Source organism: Pipistrellus kuhlii, unplaced genomic scaffold (assembly GCF_014108245.1).
Source record: "Pipistrellus kuhlii isolate mPipKuh1 unplaced genomic scaffold, mPipKuh1.p scaffold_m20_p_1, whole genome shotgun sequence".
NCBI lineage: Eukaryota > Metazoa > Chordata > Mammalia > Chiroptera > Vespertilionidae > Pipistrellus > Pipistrellus kuhlii.
The window spans coordinates 93,243,882-93,259,365 of NW_023425404.1; the positions used below are offsets into that span (position 1 = coordinate 93,243,882).

General features: G+C 37.8%; 1 protein-coding gene across 9 annotated transcripts in view; it reads right to left on the reverse strand.

The window, feature by feature from the left end:
• Nucleotides 1–15,484, reverse strand: part of LRRC49 (leucine rich repeat containing 49) — a 192,066-nt gene that overhangs the window by 172,542 nt on the left and 4,040 nt on the right. For 3 of the 9 annotated variants that reach the window (XM_036457120.2, XM_045587386.1, XM_045587382.1), the window contains exons 3-6: nucleotides 10,619–10,706; nucleotides 4,296–4,493; nucleotides 3,943–4,045; nucleotides 1,157–1,360 (exon numbers count right to left, since the gene is read on the reverse strand). In XM_036457120.2, coding sequence (XP_036313013.1) covers nucleotides 1,157–1,360; nucleotides 3,943–4,045; nucleotides 4,296–4,493; nucleotides 10,619–10,706 — 593 coding nt within the window. Of the gene's footprint in view, nucleotides 1–1,156; nucleotides 1,361–3,942; nucleotides 4,046–4,295; nucleotides 4,494–10,618; nucleotides 10,707–15,484 lie in introns of those variants that run through there. The other 6 variants (XM_045587388.1, XM_045587389.1, XM_036457148.2 and 3 more) reach the window with 4 other exon arrangements.

Here is a 15,484-nt window from a genome sequence, read left to right on the forward strand (position 1 = left end):
GCAAATTGACAGCACCTTAGCTATGCCCACAAGCCCTTCCCACCAGCCAATCAGGGTGAGTATGCAAATTAACCCAACCAAGATGGCGGTTAATTTGCATATCCAGGCCAGAGGGAAGACTGAAGATGCCTAGAAAGAAGCCAAGCACTGCTGAGAAGCAAGCAAGCAAAGTGGGGGAGAAGGAAGGAAAACAGGCAGGCGGGGCAGCGACCACAGCAGGAAGCCCTATTGCAGGAATCTTCCTGCAAGGGACATATAGTACTCTATAATCCTATAATTCCCCAAATTCTTTCATGATACTATATTGCTTAGTTTAACACTTGAACCAATAGTAGGTGACAGACTACACTAATGGGAACTTTCAAGAAACCACAGAGAACGGATTAGAACATGACCTTGGAAAAAAATATCTTATATTACTGCTGGCTAATGAGAATAAACAGGCATTGCAAGATCCATGTTGGGGGTGGAGGACGGAGGTGGATGGAGGGGAACCAAGCTTGGGTATATCTAAACTTTATTATTTGATAATATAAAAATCATTTTTAGATTTTCTCCAAACAGCTCTTCTTTTTAGGCATTGCAAAACTATCTAGTGAAGCAGAATGAAGAGAAAAGTCATGAACAAATCTCAAGGAAGTTAGGCAGGAATTGTCTAGCTATACACATAATAGAACCTTATGAAAAGAACTGGAAATATTCACATAGGATGTAATTTTAAATATATTTTGAAAATGCCACCTAAACAAAAATCAATCAGTAATTTGACAATCACAAAGTAAATGTCTACCTTCAGTCAAGCACAGAGGAGAATCACTAGTGAAATACTCATGCCTAAAGTGAATACAACATGCTTAAAACATAGTCTAAAAAACATAAAGGCCAAATCTGCTATTTACTTCCATATAAGCTTTGACACAGGAAAGCAATTGAAATAACAAAATATACACTATATAAATGTAATTTGCTTTAACTAATTGTCAGACTAAATCTCATAAAACAAATTATGATTGAATCTTAATCCATTTAAATAATCTTTCAAAAATTTAGTCCATTAGGTTCTTAACTGTTTTTCAATTCCGTGTTGCCATCTAAACCCCTACAATTCAACATTAATCCTAAGTATAATAGACAAAAACTGCTCTATAAAAGTTACCTGTTTTTCCCCAACAGAAGGACACGAAGGGATCTGAGAGTAGAAAGCCCACTAATTTCTTCTATATGGTTATCATATAAATCCAAGAATATTAGCCTCCGTAGATTAGAAATATTTTGGATTCGAGTTATAAAATTGTGTTGGAAGTTCAATAAACGAAGGTGTTCTTCCCCATCGATAACAGGACATACAGTCAGCTTTTGCCTAAAAGACATTTGAAAAAGTTAATAAGATTTTGATTTGACAGCTTGCCCCCTCTTATAAAAATTATTAGTTTCTTTGGGAAGAGGCATGTGCCCTGACTGGAATCAAACCTGAAACCTTTTGGTATGCTGGAGGATGTTCCAACTAATCGAGCCACCCAGTCAGGGCCTGAAGTCTACTCTTGACCCTAAATCTCCTGGCTAAGAAACAAGCATAGCATAGCAGATCTCCCTTTGGAAATCATGGAGCTTACCTACTGGTTCTTAAACAATGATCTCTGAATATCTTACTGCCAGCCCACCTTTCATGACTGCACATCCTGGTACTAATAAAATTGTGCCTAAGCATCTGACATCTTTGTGATCCTGCCATCATAACCAGTCTTTGAAGCTAAGTGAATTCCCTTGGTCTTGACTTTTCTGGTTAAACAAGTCTCCACCTGATTAAAGTCTGTGTCATGTGCCAAAGATAATCTTCACAACTGCCTGAGTCACCCAAGCTACAACACAAGTGCCTAACTTATATCACAATCTTATAAAATACTAGTTCGTGTTTGTCTCAAGTAACATGAAACTAAAGGGCTGAGGTATTATTCTTGGCTAGAATTTTAAAGAGTGAGATAAATATTATCACAAAATCCAACAAAACATTAGAATACTGTGAAAGTGCCCTGGCCAGCATGGCTCAGTTGGTTGGTCATTGTTCTGTGCATCAAAAGGACACAGGTTCGATTCCTGGTCATGGCATATACCCAGGTTGCAGATTTAATTCCATGTTGGCAACCAACTGATGTTTCTCACTCACATCAATATTTTTCTCTCCTGCTCCTTATCTCTCACTCGCTAAAAAAAATCAATAAAAACAGCCCTAACTGGTTTGGCTCAGCCTGCGAACTGAAGGGTCCCAGATTCCACTCAGGTCAAGGGCATGTACCTTGGCTGCTGGCACATCGATGTTTCTAATTCTCTATCCCTTTCCCTTCCTCTCTATAAAAAATCAATAAAATATATATATTTAAAATCAATAAAAACATATTCTAGGATAAGGATTAAAAAGAAAAAGAAAAAATATATTGTGGCAGTTGTTAATACTAGCATTACATTTTTAAAATCCAACAATTCTACAAAGATGTAATAAGAGTAACTGCCCTCAAGTGTTATTTGCCTACAAAACAATATATCAAACACCCCCCTCCACCCCCAGAGAGCTTTCTCCCAAATACAAATACAAAGGATCTGTGACATTTGCTGTCAGATGTGCATTGCTAAGCTAATAAGTTTACTGAACAATTTGCTATTAGATACACACTGCTGAGATAAAGGAATGCATAGAAGAAATGATTTATTTTTTTATTTTTATTTTTATTTTTTGCTGATTATAGCACAAAGGTAGGGTTGGATCCTTCATCCACTATTCTATTGCAAGTACTTTTCTGGATTTAATGATGAAGATCAAGTCCTAAGTTTATTCATTCATTCAAAAATTTTATTGAGAGCCTATTTTGTCCTAGGTTCTGTTCTAAGTGCTGGGGATACAGAAATATAAACTCCACAAACACTCCTAGTGTTTGTGGAGTTTATATTTTAGTAGAAAGAGACAAATAATAAACTCGATAAGTAAAATATTTAATACATTAGAGGGTGATGTATCAAAGAAAGAAAGAAAGAAAGAAAGAAAGAAAGAAAGAAAGAAAGAAAGAAAGAAAGAAAGAAAGAAAGAAGAAAGAAAAAGAAAAGAAAAAGAAAAAAAAATGAAGCATTGAAAGAGCTGGGGACTGTCAGGGTGAACCGGGTTATAATTTTGGAGATGGTGGCCCAGGAAGGCCATTCCTGAGATGATGACATTTGAGTAAAAATCTAAAGGAGGGCTCTAACCAGTTTGGCTCAGTAACTAGAGCGTCAAACCTCAGAGTCCCAGTTTCGATTCTGGTCAAAGGCATGTACCTTGGTTGCAGGCACATACCAGAAGAAGGTGTGCAGGAGGCAGCTGATCGATGTTTCCCTCTCATCAATGTTTCTAACTATCTATCCCTCTCCCTTCCTCTCTGAAAAATTCAATAAAATATATATTAAAAAAAAAAAAAAAAAAAAAAAAACTAAAGGAGGAAAGGAAGTGGGAACAGTAAGTGCAAAAGCCCTAAAATGTAAGCATGCTTGGTATATTCAATGACACAGAGTGAGCAAAGGAGAGATTAGGACGAGAAGAGGCCAGTGAGGTAACAGGGGATTCAACTGAACAGGACCCTCTAGCCTGTGTGATCACTATATTACAAAGCTTTTGCTATCCTAAAATCCATTTTCGTTGATTATAATATAGAATTACTTAGTACTCTTTTTTTTTTTTGAGGAGTAATAATATAAATAACTTTATTTTTTAGTACTCTTTTATTTAACATTATATAGGTATAAAATTCCTCCTCATACCCCTCAAAGGATAAATAAATAATTGATAACAGTGGTTATTCTCACATGGCAGAACTGGATAGTTGGAGAATAGGATGAGGGAGAGAGATTTTTATACCATTCAAATCTTGTACCATGTCTATGTATTATCTAGTAAAAAAAATAACAAATTGTCCTCACCTTTCTAGGGTCAGTCTGTCTGAGTAAAGAATTTTCTCTTCAGAAGAACGCTGGAGAATGTGAAATGATGACACTGATGAGCTCACCAAATTAATATGATCACCTATTGAAAATGATATATATATACAAATTACTTGATTAAGAAAAACCTTTAAAAGCTTAAATTTGGAGAACTTTGGCACCTAAAAATATCTTTTCTAGAAAGTATAATTTCCATAGCTCTCCATGTTTGAAGTTAATTACTAAATTTGAGTTTGTTTCTTTCTTCCTCAAACCTATTTTATCCCTTTTAATGCTGACACCTAATACTAAATTTTTACTCTCTTATAACTGAGATGATAGTCCCTCATTACCAGATACACTTGGGCCAGCACTATGACAGCCCTGCCGGATTCTGGACTTGGAAGGTATCTGAATGGAAGAATCTCCAAATGCTGATAAGGAGTTCGTGGTAGTTTTCATGTCCAGCCCATATAGTTCTGTCACGTTTGCTGTGGATGAGATGCATGATGATTTATTACGAGGTGAAGGGCTTATTACTCTTCCATCTCCTTCAAAATATCAAAAAGTTTAACACAAAGCTACACAGCATACAGAGAAAGTAGTTTGAATAGCAAATGTAAACCTCACATCATCACTTTTTTGTATGCTCAGCTATTATTATAGAGAATATTCGAGACCCAGTGCATGAAATTTGTGCATGGGGTGGGGGTATGTGTGTCCCTCAGCCCAGCCTGCACCCTCTCCAATTTAGGACCCCTCAAGGGAACGGGCCTAAATGGGCAGTCAGACATCCATCTCACAATCCAGCACTGCTGGCTCCCACTGCAGGCCTGCCTGCCTGATCAACCCTAACCACTCCCTTGCCAGCCTGATCTATGCCTAACTGCTCCCCAGCTGGCTTGATTGCCCCTAACTGCCCTCCCCTGCAGACCTGGTCCCTCCCCAACTATCTTCCCCTGCAGGCCTGGTCGCCCCCAACTGCCCTCCTTTGCCGGCCCAGTCATCCCTAACTACCCTCCCTTGCCAGCATGTTCCTCCCAACTGCCTTCCCCTGCAGTCTTGGTCCTTCGGCCCCCCCACAACTTCCCTCCCCTGTAGGCCTGTGTAGCCCCCAACTGTCCTCCCCTAAAGACCTAGTTGCCCCCAATTGCCCTCCTCTGCTAGCCAGGTCACCCCTAACTGCCCTCCCCTGTAGGCCTGATCACCCCAACTTCCCTTCCTTACATGCCTGGGTACTCCCTAAGTGCCCTCCCCTGCAGGTCTGGGTCCCCCCCAACTGCCCTTTCCTGCTAGCCATTTTGTGGCAGCCATCTTGTGTCCACATGGGGGCAGCCATCTTGTGTGTTGGGGTGATGATCAATTTGCATATTACCTCTTTATTATATAGGATTGTAGAATCAAAGTGAATGTCAACATATTTTATACACTTCTAGTGAGGAGCCATAGGTTATATGCCAACCCCATGACATTTTTAGGCTGTTGGTTATATGTTGTCCCTCCCATTGGGTAATTTTCAATCTAGTGGGCAAACCCACATGAAATTAATAAACTATTTAGAAGAACCTGCACAAAATACAAAAAAATAAAAAAATAAAACCTAATGGTATCTTCATACATAAATGTGTCTCATTATTTTTCACTTAAACAAGATGGTTGCAGATGGGTTTGATGGAAGGTGAATTTTAAGATACAATCTAAAGACCTAGAAGAATGTAGAATGTTCAAGAAGAGATGCTGGGAAGTTCCAGAAATGAGGTAAGATTTGAGTAATGGGTTAAAGGAGACAGTTTAAACACCAGGGAAATTCTATTGTACGTATTTTTTTCTATGAAAAGCAAATTTCCTGAAACTTGATGTTGAAGGGAGCAATAAGAGGTAAAATAGAACCTAAAATTACTACAGAATCCTGCTGCTTAAACTGACGAATAAGGAGAAAAAAATAAAACAAATATTGGAAGTTAACATACTCTTTTTGAGACCATCAGACAATATGATAACAACTTAACAACTTGAAGTCAAGTTCCATATAAATCACATTAAAGAGCTAGAAAGCAATGGTATTTGATAGCTTCTCCAGGTATAAAGGGTATAAACCAAAATATCACACACCTAGCTTCCCGAACAATATTTTTGTTCATATCTGCTTTTATAAATATCATGAAATATCACAAGCATTCTATCATGTTCACCAATGACTTGATTTTGTTACATGGCCAGCTGCTAACAGGATACCAAGCAACCATCACTCAATTAAACTGATTTGGAAATAAAAACAAACAAAAACTAGCCTAAGGATTAACGGTAAAGGATTAACAAGTCATATAAAAATAAACAAACAAAACTCCAAACAATAGACAACTTTGATTTCTCTTATTAACAGCAGTTAGCTTTTTAAAATTCTTTTGCCAAGACCTCATTCAAATCCTCAGTTTAAAGAGGCAGATTTAAACTTTCTAAGATTTGGGATGAATAGGCAGTAAAACACTAAATTTTATTTACACTCAATGAATAAAGGAATTTTATCTTAACACATTTTAGCTCCTGTCATAACCACTATACCCATGAGCTTATTACCACAATCAGTGTAATTATGGCTTACCATAATTAGCAAGAGATGAGAACAATTGGGTAGAAAAGCTTCAAAATATACAAACAAGATCCTCTGAATAACTGGGAACCAGAGTGATCTGTGTTGAAACATCTACTTATTTATGTGTATATAATATATGTGTATCACAATCCCACATATATACATGGGATGTTTCACCCTACATATAAATTGCATTACTATATAGCAAAATTTTAATGAAAATATTTCCTATTGTTGTTTATTTCATATACCACTATTTAATTTACTAGATACGCAGCCTTTCTCTTCCCAATTAAATGTCTAAACTCCTTGAGAGACAGACACCATTTCATATTTTTATATTCTTGGAAAAATCTAAATTCAATAGGAAATTAATTGATTTTCCAATTTAATAAGAGTTAATAGAAAATCTATTTTTGTATATAGTATTTCTGTTAAAAAAGAAAATCAGAAATCCTTACATTTCAGTGTAAAACTGCTGAAAGAATTTTTTAATAATTAAAATCTCACAGATATTTAGAAGACTAATGGTCAACATTTGGTAAGAATCTTCACTGCACTTGACCCTAAATACATGGATGGATGGATGGATGGATGGATGGATGGATGGATGGATGATGGATGATGGGTGGTGGGTGAATGGGTGGGTGGCTAGATGGATGGATGGGTGGGTGGTTGGAAAGAAAGATAGATGAATAGATGGGTGGGAGGCTGGCTGACTGGCTGGCTGACTAGTTGGCTGATATAATTCATGGTCATACATGTGGCTATTTTATTTAGTGGTTAGAACATTGGTCCATGCACGGAATATTTGTGGGGACTATTCCAGTCAAGGGTATAGATTCGATCCCCAGGGTGCAGGAGGCAACCAATCTATTTGACTCTCTCACACTGATGTTTCTCTCTCTCTCATTACTTCTCTTCCTCCTTCCCTCCCTTCCACTCTCTCTAGAAAATATATGTGGTAATAAGGGGGAGAGATCAGCCAAAGGACTTGTGTGTATGCATATGAGCCTAACCAATGGTCACAGACAACAGGGGGGTGGGGGCAAGCGTGGGGAGGGGTTCGGGATGGGAATGGGGGGATGAGGACAAATGTGTGATACCTTAATCAATAAAGAGATTAAAAAAAAGAAAATATATAGAAAAAATATCATTGGGAGGAGATTAACAAATATAAAATAAAATAAAAAGTTAAGCATTGTTTCTTCCTCTCTATATTCACATATTAGAATTCTAAAATAAAAGATTTGATCAGTTAGGTCTATTTAACTGAGATTTTACTGTATAGTAGTTCCTGGAATATCTGACTCTTATATCAAGGATATCAAGGTTAAGTTTGAACAATATTCTAAACAAGCCTAAAAGAAATCACATACCAAGTTTTAGACTAACCAGTCTAACTAAAATATAAATTAATTGCCTAGGACTGAGTGTACAATTGTTTAATTTATGCTGAACAATATGAGAATAATGGGTACTGATCCCCATGCAGTAAAAAATCTGACTATAATTTCTGACTCCTCAAAATCTTTAATCATCCCTTAGTGTCTGTAGGGGACTGGTTCCTGGACCCCATCCCTACAGATAGCGAAATCCATAGATGCTCAAGTCCCTTATATAGAACTAGAGGCCTGGTGTATGACATTTGTGCACTGGAGGGGGGTTCCCTAAGCCTGGCCTGCACCGTCTTGCAGTTTTGGATCCTCCCAGGGAGCAGGCTTAAGCTGGCAGGCGGACATCCACCCAGGGTCCTTAGCACTGCCATGGAGGCAGGAAAGGCTCCTGCCACCTGCCACTGGGCTTGTCAGCCATGAATCCAGCTTCTGACCACCAGAGGGAAGCTCCTACTATTGAGCGTGTATCCCCTGGTGGTCAGTGCGCATCATAGCAATCAGTGGTTCTGCCATTCGGTTGATTTTCATATTAGCCTTTTATTATATAGAATGGCACACACCAATGCATACAGTTGACCCTCAGTATCAGCAGATTCCTAACCATGGGTGGAAAATACTCTTCCATCCATGGTTGGTTGAATCTGTATATACACAACGCAGAAATACAATGTGCTGACTGCATATTTTAGTGTAAAAAAAAATCCATGCATAAGTAGATCCCCAGTTTCAAACAGTGTTTTTCAAAGGTCAATTATGTGTGTGTGTGTGTGTGTGTGTGTGTGTGTATTTTTTTTTCAATTAATTTTGAAAAATAAAAAATGGGGTGAAACCAATTATAATAATTAGATATCAGGATGCAGTTTATTAAAGAGACATTCCCAAACATTTTCTGATAAAATGCTAATTATAATTTTTCCAAAGTTATATATGCCTTTGAAGGTATAATTGTAAGCAAAAGTTAAGAAGACAGCTATATACTATGTGGACTTTTTTACATGAAACTGGCTGAAGCTGTAGAGGAGGCACATTTAGAAATAACTAGATACAAACAAGTAGTCTGTCACAGAGAATGATTTTGAATAAAATCTTTTAATAAAAAACAAATAGGTTTATTTTTCCCTAAATAATTAATTTGAATTTATGGATCATTATTTATATATGAGACTTTATCTCTCGGGCTCACAAAATTCAGTGCCTCCAAATTATTTCCTCATTAGCAAGCACCCAATAATTCTTCACAACTTAAATTTACTTGGTCAGTCACTCACAACTTCTCCCTCTAACTTGAGAATAGCTTGGGGGAGGCGAGGAATTAAGATATTATTATAAAAAATGTGAAGAAAGTTCACAATGCAAACTTGATGGCCTGGCAAGTCTGGCTCAATGGTTGAGCATCAGCCTCTGAACCAGGAGGTCTCAGGTTGATTCCCATTCAGGGCACATGTCCAAGTTGCAGGCTCAATCCCCAGTAGGGGGAATGCAGGAGGTAGCCAATCAATGATTCCCTCTCATCATTGATATTTCTCTCTCTGCCTCTCCCTCCCTCTAAAATCAATAAAATATTTTTTTAAATCCTGCTTGAGAACTTCCAGGTTCTTCACATGTATAACTTGTGCCTAGTACAGTATCTGGCACATTACACACTCAATCAATATGTATTCAACTGAACCAAAGAAGATAAGAGAGATGTTTCCTGCACTGTAGAACTGCGGTTAGGTTGATGTCATGCCCAAACAATTGGCCAAGGCAAGAATGTAGGATATAGGAAAGAGAAAAATCATGCCAGATTACATGAGCCCATGAGGAACACCCAAAAATAAAGAAACAAAAAATGAAAAGTAATCCAATATTCAAAGTTGCCACATGTTGACATAGTAATGAAATGAACAATCTGAATAACCTATACTAAATCAGCCCTCTCATACAAACTCCTAGGAGGTGGAGATGGTACTGTACATAGGATTCTGTATTACACACTACCAATAGCTAATAATTATTAGCAACCAACTAACAACTCAAATATACTAAAGGATCTTTCTCCTTAAATTAAAAAATACATTTCAGAAATATAGCCAGATCATATAAGACAGTATTTTTCAAAGTGTGTTCCACAAACCATATCTGTCAGAAACCCTTGTTTCTTTTATTAAAATATACATTTATATATGCCACCCAAGACCGATAAAATCAGAATAGGGAAGTGGAAAAGGGCAAGTGGAGCACTAGAATACACTCTCTAACAAGATCTTAGGTAAAGCACACTAAAGTTTAAGGCCTTTGAGATAATATCTATAATTATATGCATTACTAAGAGAGCTTATTTCTTTTTCACTCCTAACTGTCCATTCTTCCCACTGTTTCCTTATTTCTAAAGAATGTTTCCATACTCTTACCTTCACTAATTAGCCATTTTTCCTACTTCCAATAAAGTATTTGGAAGATGCCATCCCATTCTCTCACACATAGCCCACCCACAAACTAAAATACATCTTTTTCTGTTTTGGAAATAATCTACTATGTTGTGTATATAAAATAAATTCTGATTTAAATAAATATCAAACCAATTTGGTAGCCAATAACCATTTCATTTTTAATTCAAATCTATTTGAATCTAGAAATTCAATAATGTTAAACAATATTACCCAAAGAAGATAATCCATATTTGATCTCTACTCATTGACAATACCTTGCCGACTTGAGTAGTTTCTTTCAAGGTCATGTTGTAAGAGTCGACCAGGGAATGATGGTGTTTCTTTATTTAGCCTTAATTCAACCTAAAAAAGATTATTTTAAAAAACTGGATAAGAACTTAAAAGTAAGTAATGAAGATAATTACAAAATAACATATAGTAAGTGGTACATACTACAGCAGATGAACCTTGAAAACATTATGCTAAGTGAAAGAATGCAAATATAAAATGCCACAAATTGTATCGTTCCATTTATGAATAATTGAGAGTAAGAAAACCTATAGAAGTCATAGTAAGGGACTTTAAAACCCAGCTGGCAATACTGGATAGATCTCCCATATAAAAAATCAACAAGGAGACAGAGACTTTAAATAACACACAAGATCAGGTGAATTTCATTGACATTTAAAGAACATTTGTCCCCAAAGCTATAGAATATACATTCTTCTCAAATTCACAGGGGTCATTCTCAAAGTTAGACACATAATTAGGACACAAAATAAGTCTCTACCAGTTCAAGAGGATTGAAATCATACCAAGCATCTTCTCTGATCACATGATATGAAATTAGAAATCAATGACAATAAAAATACTAAAAAAGTATTCAAACACATGGAGACTAAATAGTATGTTATTAAACAATGAATGAGTTATCAATGAACTCAACTAAGAAATAAAATATTTAATGAAAACAGCCATGGCTGGTTTTGCTCAGTGGTTAATATGTCAGATGGAAAGATGGTGGGTTAGATTCCAGATCAATAGCATATAACTGGGTTAAAGTTTTGATCCCAAGCCTCATTCAGGAAGCTTAAGGGAGGCAGCCAGTGGATATGTCTGTCTCACATCAATGTACCTCTCCCTCTCCCTCTCCCTCTCTCCCCCTTCTCCCTCCCTTTCACTCTCTAAAAATAAATGCAAAAAGGAAAGGAGGGAGGGAGGGTGGGAGAGAAGGAGGAAGGGAAGAAGGGAGGGAAAGAGGAAGGGAGGGAGGGAGGAAGGAAGGAAGAGTGGGTGTGTCTTCATGGAAACAAACAAAAATCAACACACAACAACCCAAAATCTATGGAACACAGCAAAAGCAGTACTGAGAGGGAAGTTCCTAGCATTAAAGGCCTAACTCAAGAAACAAGAAAAGTTCTAATAAACTATCTAACAGTATAATTAAAAGAAAGAGAACAAGAAAAGCTCAAAGTAAATAGAAAAAAGGAAATAATATTAGAGCAAAAATAAATGACATAGAGAATAAAAAACACTACAAAAGATCAATGAATCTAAGAGCTAGTACTTTGAAAAGATAAATAAGATTGATGAGCCTTAAGCCAGACTCATCAAGAAGCAAACAGAGAAAATCCAAATTAATAAAATCAGAAAGTAAAAGGTGAGGTAACAACTGATACCACAAAAACATAAAAAATTATAAGAAAATACTATGAACAACTATATGCCAACAAGCTGGAAAACCTGGACAAAATGGACAAATTCCTAGAAAAATACAATCTTACATAACTAAATCAGGAAGAATCAGAAAACCCAAATAAGCCAATAACAACTGATGAAATTGAAGCAGCAACAACAACAACAAAAACAAAAAAACAAAAACAAAAATCCAGCAAGCAAAAGTCCTGGTCTGGACAGCTTCACAGGAGTATTTTACCAAACATTCAAAGAAGAACTAACACTTACCTTCCTCAAACTATTCCAAGAAATCCAAAAGGAAGAAACACTTCCAAGCTCTTTTAGGAGGCCAGCATTATTGTAATTCCAAAACCAGATAGAGACAATACAAAGAAAGAGAATTACAGGCCAATTTTGCTGGTGAACATAAATGCTAAAATCCTCAAGAAAGCATTAGCAAATTGGATCCAACAATATATTAAAAAGATCATACAGCATGACCACATGATCATATCAATGGATGCAGAAAAAGCATTTGACAAAATCCCAAACCCATCTATCCTATCTAATAAAGAGGAAATATGCAAATTGACTGTCAAGCCATCACAAAAATGGTGGTGCCCATAGCCACAAGATGGTGGTGCCAAGTCCCCTCAGCCCTGCCAGAGTCCCCCAGTCTTTCAGCCTTTCCAGGGGGCTGGCAGGTGGGTCTGGCTGCTCCTTGCACCTGCCACTGGAATCACACAGTACTTTCAGCCCAGCAATGGGGGGCAGCAGGCACACGGTGCAGCTGAACCCGCCCTCAGCCTCCCAGCTGCCCTGAGCCAGCCAAGGTGCAGGCAAGCCTTGGATGTCAGCTGCCCAGCTGATGCTTGAGGCGCAAGCAAGCCTAGAAGTCAGCTGCTGAGACATCCATGGTGGGCCCAAGGCACATGCCAGCCCAGCCACCCAGGGCCACCTGAGGCTCAGGTAACCAGGACTGGTTGAGGCTTGCACTGCCAGCAAGTGGCAGCAGCAGAGGTGTGATGAGGGCATCGCCTTCCCCTGATCACTGGGTTGCCTCTCGCTCCTGAGGGCTCCCAGACTGTGAGAAGGGGCAGGACGGATTGAGGGCCCCCCCCCTCCCAGCATCCAGTGCATGAATTTTCGTGTATTGGTCCTCTAGTCTACACTAACAAAAGAGAAAAATGCTAATTGACCATACTTTTGCTATACCCGCAGCCAATGAGAGCAAGTATGCAAATTAACCCAACAAAGATGGTGGTTAATTTGCATATGCTGAGGGAGGGAGGAGTGAAGACTAAAGGCAGCTTAGAAGGAAGAGGGAGGAAAAATGGAAAGTAAGGTGATTGCCAAAGGGAAAGCGCGGGTGGCAGTGGCAGTGGCGGGTGTAGTGGCAACTAGCAGGGCAGGGCAGGACAGGGCAGGCAGCAGCCCAGCCACTTGCAGAAAATGAGCTCGTTATATATATATATATATATATATATATATATATATATATATATATATATATATATATATAAAAGCCTAAGCAACTGTTAGACTATTTGACCAGTAGCTATGATGCACACTGACCACCAGGGGGCAGACACTCAATGCACAGGCATGGAAACATGGAACAGACTGATGAATCTGAGAGGGAAGTGGGGAGGGGCGAGGGCAGGATAAAATTAACCAAAGATCTTATATGCATACTAGAGGCCCGATGCATAGATTCATGCACTAGTGGGGTCCCCTGGCCTGGCCTGGCCTGCGGGGATTGAGCCAAAACTAGCTGTCCGACATCCCCTGAGGGGTCCTGAATTGCAAGAGGGCGCAAGCCTAGGGACTCCACCTGTGTACGGCACTGGGCCTCTAGTTTTTTATAAAAACCCTCAGCAAAGTGGGAATACAGGGATCATACTTCAACATAACCAAGACCATATATGGCCTTAGCTGGTTTGGCTAAATGGCTAGAGTATAGGCCTGAGGGCTGAAGAGTCCTTGGTTCAATTCTGGTCAAGGGCATATGCCGGGATTGTGGGCTCAATACCCAATAGGGGATGTGCAGGAGGCAGCCAATCAATGATTCTCTCTCATCCTCTCATCATTGGTATTTCTACCACTCCCTCTCTGAAATTAATTAATTAATTAATTAATTTAAAAAAATATATATATATATATATATATATATTTAAAGGTCATATATGAAAACCTACAGCCAACATCATACTCAATGGACAAAAACGCAAAGCATTCCCCCTAAGAACAGGAAGAAGACAGGAATGTAGCTTTCTCCATGTTTATTCAACATAGTACTGGAAGTCTTAGTCACAGTGATCAGAAAAGAAGAAAAAATAAAAGACATCCAAATTAGAAAGGAGGAAGTAAAACTCATTATTAGCAGATGACATGATACTGTATATAGAAAACTAGAAAACCCTAACGTCTCCACCAAAAAACTACTATATTTAATAAATGAATACAGCAATGTAGCAGGATACAAAATAAACATCTAGAAATCTATGGCATTTTTATACCATATATACTAATAATGAACTCTCAAAAAGATAAACTAAAAAGACAACTCCATTAGCCATTGCAACAAAAAATTAAGAGACTTAGGAATAACCTTAACCAAGGAGCTAAAAGACCTATACTCGGAAAACTACAGGATGTTGAAAAAAGAGATAGAATAAGATATAAATAAGTGGAAGAATATACTGTGTTCATGGATTGGTATTCATAGACATTTTAATGTCTATACTACCGAAAGAAATCTATAGATTCAATGCAATCCCTATTAAAATACCAATGGCATATTTCACAAATCTAGAACAAAAACTCCAAAAATTTATATGGAATTAAAAAAGGTCTTAATACCCTCAGCAATCTTGAGAAAGAAGAACAATGTTCGAGGGATCACAATACTGGATATCAAGCTGTACTACAAAGCCACTGTAATCAAAACAGCGTGGGACTAGCCCAGGAACTGGCATATATATCAATGTTTCAGAATGGAGAACCCAGAAATTGAGAACCCATAATTGAGCCATTATGTTTAATTAATATTTGACAGTGGAGGCAAGAGCATACAATGGAATAAGGATAATCTCTTCAAAACATGATGTTGCAAAAATTGGACATGTACTAGTATATGCAAAAAAAAATTATATATTTATGCTAGACCACACAACTTACACCAGACACAAGAATAAACTCAAAATGGATTAAAAACTTAAATTTAAGTCAAGAAACCATAAAAATCCTAAAAGAAAACATAGACAGCAAAATACCAGACATCTCATAAAGCAGAATTTTCACGGATACAAAGGAAAACATAAATGGGACTACATCTTGCTGACTGAAGGTGCCCAGGTTCAATTCCCACCAAGGGCACTTGCCCAGGTTGCAGGCTCAATCCCCAGTGTGGGGCGTGCAGGAGACAGCCAATCAATGATTCTCTCTCTCCCTCTCCCTTCCTC